Source organism: Sardina pilchardus, chromosome 7 (genome assembly GCF_963854185.1).
Source record: "Sardina pilchardus chromosome 7, fSarPil1.1, whole genome shotgun sequence".
In the NCBI taxonomy this organism is placed as follows: Eukaryota; Metazoa; Chordata; class Actinopteri; order Clupeiformes; family Clupeidae; genus Sardina; species Sardina pilchardus.
The window spans coordinates 30,788,514-30,796,679 of NC_085000.1; the positions used below are offsets into that span (position 1 = coordinate 30,788,514).

At 38.8% G+C, this 8,166-nt stretch overlaps 1 protein-coding gene across 1 annotated transcript; it reads left to right on the forward strand.

Annotated features, from left to right (window-relative positions):
- Positions 1-2,450: 2,450 nt before the first annotated feature.
- Positions 2,451-6,560, forward strand: sike1 (suppressor of IKBKE 1). Its single transcript, XM_062541768.1, has 5 exons — positions 2,451-2,893; positions 4,435-4,540; positions 4,950-5,092; positions 5,279-5,392; positions 5,567-6,560. The coding sequence occupies exons 1-5, from the start codon at positions 2,735-2,737 to the stop codon at positions 5,675-5,677; spliced, it is 633 nt and encodes a 210-aa protein (XP_062397752.1). The 5' UTR covers positions 2,451-2,734; the 3' UTR covers positions 5,678-6,560.
- The last annotated feature ends 1,606 nt before the right edge of the window (positions 6,561-8,166 follow it).

The following is an 8,166-nucleotide window of genomic DNA, read 5'->3' on the forward strand; positions in this document are numbered from 1 at the left end:
AAACATTTCTTATGTCACGGAAAATGGCATTGAATTAAAGGGATAATCCGGAGTGAAATGCAATTTAGATCAAATTGTCGGACTATTGGGAGTACATACGTTGAGTTGACACCAAAATCATGTCATTCGGATGTATTTTGAGAAAGTTCGAGTTCACCGTTTTTAGCCAAAACTCGTTAGCCTGTAAGTGACCGGGGCAAGTCCTTTCGCCACTACAAAACGCTATTTTTATACCTCTTCTACTGTTCCAAACAACACTACACTTACGTGGTAGTGAGTAGAGGGTCCCTAAAGCCAAACCGAAGTATCCCCACGTCTTTATGTGGTCGGATAGAGAGTCCAGAATGAATTTAATCGAGTCAGTAGCCTACCTTCCGGAAATGTTGCTGCTGCAGCGGCGCAACGCTTCAACAACACTTTACTAACATTTCCGGAAAGGTCCTGACTCGATTAAATTCATTCTTGACTCTCTATCCGACCACATAAAGACGTGGGGATACTTCGGTTTGGCTTTAGGGACCCTCTACTCACTACCACGTAAGTGTAGTGTTGTTTGGAACAGTAGAAGAGGTATAAAAATAGCGTTCTGTAGTGGTGAAAGGACATGCCCCGGTCACTTCCAGGCTAACGAGTTTTGGCTAAAAACGGTGAACTCGAACTTTCTCAAAATACATCCGAATGACATGATTTTGGTGTCAACTCAACGTATGTACTCCCAATAGTCCGAAAAATTGATCTAAAGTGCATTTCACTCCGGATTATCCCTTTAAGATTGATTTTACAGTAAAAGGCTTGAAGTCTGACCTTGTGGTGGTTATCATTATTTATCCTCATAAAACATGTGATGCTAATTCATGTATTAAAAGGGGCTCAATATAGCCTGGGAATACCCATGTATGCTGCCTTGTGGGGTTGTACCGAACTGCTCAGCAGCTTGGAGACCAAAGCCGAAATCTTTGCATGGATTTGGGGACTATAGCCTACATCATTAAACAATCAGAAAAGTAATCAAAAAGTAATCAAGTTATGTTACTCAGGCAAAGTAATTCAAATAGTTACACTACTAAATAGTTTTTTAAACAGGGTAACTTGTAACACACTACATTTCTAAAGTAACCTTCCCAACACTGCATACAATTGCAGTCTTGTCAAAGTTTAAAGAAACGCCATACATAAAATTGTCAATCATGGTGACATTGACAAAATGTGATGAGATACTTAGCCCTACATACTCCAGTAGCTAGATATATTGCATTTTAATAGGAGTACATTTTTGTAAGCCTACCCTCCAGAAAGGAAACATAGAATTTAGACTATTTGCCCTTGAGTCTGCTTTATTTCAGGCATAGGCCTATAGGCTACAAGTCTGGTTTTCACCATAAGCTCAATCTTTTAAGATTGAACATTAGTCTGGAGAGGCTGCGCTTTGTTTCTACACTTCGCGTCGCTGAAGTTTCGTTATCGTCACGTCACGTCACCGGCCAATAGCGTGCCAGGACTAGAGTATGGCCGTTTCTGATTGGAGCCAAAGGTTCTGGCAGTAAGCAGAGGGAAATGATCTGCTGGTTTCCAGCCTGAGCTGCCAGGCGAAATTAAAATTCCCTGGAAGTTCAGGCAGGGTTCACCCAACCTAATAGGCTACTAAATGCACTGCAAAATGTAATGTAATAGTTGGTCTCTCTCTCTCTGTGTGTCTGTGTGTCTGTGCCACCAAAATAAACAATTTTGCAACAGTTGTGTAATCTTGTCCCTTTTGCTATATTAGATGCATCATTTGTTTATGATAAGATCAAATAGGCTAAATAAAATAATTTGTGAGAACAGTACCAATACCATTCACATAATAATTTAAACCCAGTAGACCTACAATAAGCTAGACTATAAGGCAAACACACAACAACTTTGCATATGATTATGTTTCAGCAACACTATGCAATTGGTCTCTTTTTGGACTGGGCCTATCAGAGAACTAGCTTATCACCTGCAAATTAGTCCGATTTTTTATTGTATGGTGATATGAAGGTGTTACCATTAGACAGGATATGCATTATGCAATTTTGTATTTTGGGCTGCTCAAAGCTTACTCTGTATTGCCTCTGTCAACTCTCAATGACTTTCTGAGAAAACAACAGACTTTCTTTAATGACACACAGTAGGCTACCTCCACTCAGCCACTTCAAGACATTATAAAGCATTATTGAGATGTTAAGCTACACTAGGCTTTTCCCATTTCCCCCCATGTAAACAGAGTAAAAGATATGGCCAGAGATATACATATATTCATAACTAGACAATCTTTGGTATGGCCAGAGCCCGTCTCTGATGGCTCTGTTGCTGCCATAGGGTTGCTGCTATCTTTTACTGTCTATGGTTGCTGCCATAGACAGTAAAAGATAGGTTGCTGCTCTGTTGTGAACATGAGGAAGTCGGAAGTTGCGTTAACAGAATGCGCCTTGACGTCAAAATAAAGTAGGAGGCAAGTCAGCTTGGACAGCTCTCTTCTAATAAACAATCCTGAAAACAAGTTTGGATGTAAAATATACAATATTGAGAAAGCAGTTCTTCGAGTTGTTTTAGATAACAGTTACCGCTACATATCGAAATCTGTTATTTAGGCAAGCTAACATACTGACAAAGTATCATCGCTAGGGTTAAGTATGCTAATGTTGTTTAGCTAACATCCGCTTAGTTATAGTTAAACGAATTACACCGGAGGGTTTCTTTGTTATTAGAGATGGCATGCACATTAGAAAAGGTACTTGGTGATGCTCGTACCCTACTGGAGCGGCTGAAAGATCATGACACAGCGGCGGAGAGTTTAATCGAGCAGTCGGGAGCACTTAGCCAAAGGGTCCATAGCATGAAGGAAGTCAGTAACACACTCCCAGATAAGGTAAACTCTTAATTCTCACAGTCGTTTTTAAGACGGTTCTGTGGTTTTGTCCGTGCAATATGCAAAGCATGAGCTACGATGTTGACTGACCACTTCTTCGTCTTGTGTTGCTTCTGTGTGGCGAAAAAAAGTTTCACTACGCGAAGTTGTATGTTCTCACATTCATTTTCTTGTACACATCAATCAACTATTGAGGGTGGGGGTATTCCTTGAAGTCACAAGTCCCATAGAGTAGGCTACAACAGTTTTAATTAATTTCCTAAGCATTCCTTGAGTGCTTTATTTATTAAGTATAAGTATAATGATGTATTAACATCATCTATCAAAACTTGGGAAACAAAACAAACACAGATGTCCGCATCAAATGAAAGGTGCAGAAATGAATACAAGTGGAAATCCCAACAGTAGCCCAGGCAGCTGGTCTGGTAAAATACAATGTGTGTGTGTGTGTGTGTGTGTGTGTGTGTGTGTGTGTGTGTGTGTGTGTGATACAATTCCAAAATTCCCCAAATTGTCATTCAATGGTGCCAGTTTTATTTTATAGTTTGGCTATACCATTAAATAAACAAGTAAAGAAGCAAGTAAAATATGTTTATTTTCTTGACTTCTGGAAAGCACAATGCTAGACTTTTTTAGCTTTCTCATTTCAAGTCATGTAGTGCTAAAGTGAGTGTTGTTAAATCATATCAAAAATGGATAGTCATAGTCAAAATAACCCTTGAAGACCTATGTGGTGCTGTAGCAAGTTGAATTGATCTCTGTCAAATATTTCACCATTTCCTACTGTGGCAGCTTGAGTTACAAGAGTGTACGTAATTCAGAGAAATGGCAGAAGACACGTATTATTATTATTATTATTATTATTATTGAAAAATTACAAGATTAAGTATAGGATATGCTGCAAATAATTGCACAAACAGAAAATAAATGCAGACCAATAAGATTGGCCAGAGATGCTAGCAATGGAGTGAGTCAATTATTGAGGATCACTGTCATCAGAATTATACAGTAGCCTACGGATATTTCTGCTGGAACAGTCTCAACTCCCTATGTCACATTTTCAAGAGAGACCCATTCTCAACTAAATACTCATCCTTATGACATGTGGTTTCTGAAAGTATTAATCATTTATAACAAAGAGGTTATGTTACACTGACTCGTGTGAAACATTAATGTTGAGATTGTTTAGCAATCAGGAATTTGTTTCACACTACCTCTGTCTTTCGCTCAGGACGCTAATAATGATGTAATGGTATAGTTGTACTATTTGTTTGGTATAATTGCATTATTTTAATGCCATAGTTGTATTCTTATTTTTGATGTTTGAAAACTTTTTGCGTTTGACCCTGGTGGAGATAAACAAAATGTAAACAAAGCAGAGCTAGCATTTTCCCACTACTTTTGCTCACAAATACAGCTTGTAATCTACTTCTATTCATGTGTAATGACTCTGGTATTGTCAGTCATGGGTCTTTTGGTTGCAGCCAGCTATCAGATGATAATGCATGAGTACAGAACTGTTGGTCTTGGTCTTGTTTCAGTACATAGAGGAGACTTCAGAGTTGCAGGAGTTGTCAAGATACAAGCCACATGTACTTCTTGCTCAGGAAAACACTCAAATCAAAGAGCTTCAGCAGGAGAATAGAGGTATGATGTGGCTCTTGTGCTCTTGTCCTGCTTACATCCTTTTTGTGGTAGAACGTTCTGTTTAATGTGAACTGTGCTTGTTGTGTGCTGCCGTTTTACTACGAATTCTCTCATTAACCAACATGTTCCAGTACTAACCAGTAGCCTTGTGTAGCTCTGCTCAATTATGCCTAAAATCATCGTCATTATCATACATCTTCAAATGTTAAATTGAATTTTAAATGTAATCCTGCAGAAAAGAAATACATGCAAAAAAGATAATGCACTTAACAATTAATTTGATTAATTGTACAGTCACAGTCTTGTGTGAAAGCTGGAAAATCCTTTTTTTTCCTGTACTTGGTACTGTACCCTAGTTATTCTTAACGGCAACTTTTATTTTTTATGCTTTTCTCTCCATTTCCAACAGAGCTTTGGCTTTCTTTGGAGGAACACCAGTATGCACTGGAACTTATCATGGGTCGATATCGCAAACAAATGCTTCAACTGATGATGGGGAAGAAAAAACTTGATACAAAACCTGTCTTAAGTCTTCATGAGGACCATGCTAAGGTCAGTCCGTGCTCCTTCCATCTTGTTTAACCAATTCAGTTCAACTATGTCGTAACCGCACCGGTGTATAAACTGCAGTGCCTAATAGCCCAAGGAATCAGAAAAGAAATGCAGTCCCATGTATTCCGGGTGGGAAATTATGGTAGTTCAATCAATTCAATCATGCAATTGTCATTTTGATTTCAGGAGGTGCAAGGTCAGCTGGAGCGGATTTGTGAGATGGGCCAAGTGATGAGAAAAGCTGTTCATGTGGATGACCAGCACTACTGCTCTGTGCAAGAAAGACTCGCACAGCTTGAGGTAAAACATCTGCCTAGTAGTACTCTCAAAGTAAATAAACAAATCATGGACTTGTGTTAAGTTGCTTGTGGTAAATGCCAAGGAGGTACCTATGTGGCAAAATGGCCAAGTGCTAACTTATTGCAGGAGCCATAATGTAACAGTTTCCCTTTTATGATTTCTTTTATCTTCCAGATTGAGAATAAGGAACTAAGAGACCTCCTGTCCATCAGTAAGAGTTCTGTCAAACCACAGAGAGAAGAGGAGGATCATCCAGAGCCTGGGCCCAGTCCCTCTGCCCAGTAGAGGTTACACACAGCTCATTTCTGTGGAGGCAGAATTCCAACTGCCTAAAAAAAACCTGCTTTGACTAGAATTCCAGGTTAGAATCCATCCACCACAGATCTGAATTGTAATGTGTTTGGATGTTTGTTTCTCACGCCTTAGTGCTGTTCCGTTTGGATTTGAGGTACTGGTACATGTCTGACATTTTTGTTTCTCAGGAAATTAAATCTCATTCTTGATGGTCAAACCACTGACCTTTGGCCAATGTTGATACAAATGCATTGTTCTTTGTCTAGGTGTTTTGTACTCTGTTTTGACTTAAGTTATCCCCATGCTGGTGTACTGTTAGTACCAACATCTTCTTGAACCTAAGATTGCTTTACAAAAACATTCACTTGTAGCCTGAAGTTGCTTTGACAGATGATTTACAAGACTGCCACTCAACGTCACATTTAAAACAAAGAACGCCACTGAATCAGTGTGTTTATAGATGTAATATACTTGTAAGTACAGAGCCACCTGGCCAAAAGATTGATGATTGTAAACATGTAGACAAAAAATGTTTCTCAGTACTTTGAATCAAGCATATCAATGTGTTGTGTAAAGCCTACAGTTTTTTACATCTGTGTTATATCCAGGATAGTTGTGTGTACTGTTTTTTGATAGACAAATGGATGAAAGTGATGTATGTCTCATCTCAGGAATGCTGATATCATTCACAACATTAACTGCTTGTGTGGTATTATGAATAATTTTAGTTAATGTGCAGTTAAAGTGCATTAATCATAGTAACCAGGACAGCATATTAAAGGTGAAAGCAAAAATACACAAGGCGTTACACGTGTGTTGTACATTATGATTCAAATAAACGTATTGATTGACACAACGGATTATGTTTCTTAAAGCAACTCTAAAGAGTTTTTTGTACCTTAAAATAATGTTTCTAAAATCATTTCAGTGGTTCATCAACTTGTATCAGGGTGAACGGCACTTATGCATTCACTTTGTGGGTGGCCCTCTTATCACCTGTATCTGCACTATGTCATTTTACCAGATCGGGTAGTGAATCTGAAGTTGGATGGAATGAGACAAAAAAACTACAAATTTAACTTTTCCATGTCGCAATACATCAGACTTTCACAAAATCATGCAACATACTCTACCTTGTCTGTGGACATCGTTATTTGCTGGATAAACCAATAGCGTACATGCGACAGGAAAAGTGCTTTAGCGTTGCTTTAAATGTGACTGGTTCCTGTACTCACAATCTGACAAGCAAAATTATCTCAATCTCTTTGAAGCAGAGAGTAATATACAATACAAATAGATCACTGGATGTTCCTAAACCAAAGGTAATCTCCCCGACAGATGACACAATGACAAAAGAGATTTGACAGTCTGGTTTTTGACCTCATTTTAAATGGAAATGGATTGACCTATGAGGTGCTCACACCACGGCAATAAGGCTGTTTTTGTTATGTGTAAGGTAGCTTGATTTGAATATGTTGATAGCCAATGATTAAACAGATGATTTGAGAAAAACACAACACCTCTCCCTCTCCCTCCCAAATGTTTTAAAATGGACATTCTGCGACTAACAAATTCCAAATCTTTCAACAGTCATCCAGGCAAACTGTTTTGTTTATATCGGAAGAAAAGGATTAACCTTTTTCTGTACTGTGGAGTAAACTTATTGAGCTTATTGACAAGCATTATATTCAATTTCATTCAATTTTGTGCAGGCAATTTAAACTGCATACATAAACATGTTAACCTCCAGGCAGTTGATGCCAAACCACATTTGCTGAGGTTAAAAAAGAGAGGTTTTAAAAAAAAAAAAAGCTCAACTGCACAGAACACATTTTTACCATCAGGCACTGCAGTACCATCTAGTGTTAGACAGGTGTAGCAGGGTTGTGCGTCATTGTACCTGATCAGGACTCCAGTAGCTTGACCTACTAATGAGAACAAATCAGAGACATCAATTGGAAAGTACTCCTGATTAGCACGAGATCTGAAGCACGAGTTGGCAGACAAAAAAAAAAAAAAAGCTCTTCTGAGAGTACCTCTCCTATCACCACTAACAACCAAACACACTTAAACTTGCACTTACCTTCACCTTCTCCATCCTGTCTATCCCTTACTTACATCCCTTGACTAAACTCAACTCTGAACGGTCATTCTGTTTCTTGCCAGGTAGTTATTACTCAAGGTAGTTATTATTCTCCTATTCACAGTGCACCTTGATCTGTTTGTGGCTTAGGACAAAAGCGTCAGCTAAATGAATAAATGTTACTGTAAATCAATGTCTTCAGTGCCAGTGTTTTTCTCTGGGCAATTGTGGATACACACAGCTGCACGTGATTCTGTGGGGACTGTTTTCCTTTCCTTGAACTGTTCATGCTTCACAGGGACTTAAACAATGTTCCACTGTGTCATGGTGAAACTTTCCAGACAAAGAGGCATTAGGCTCATCACCTCCCGCGGAATCAGGGCGCTAATAGCACTGC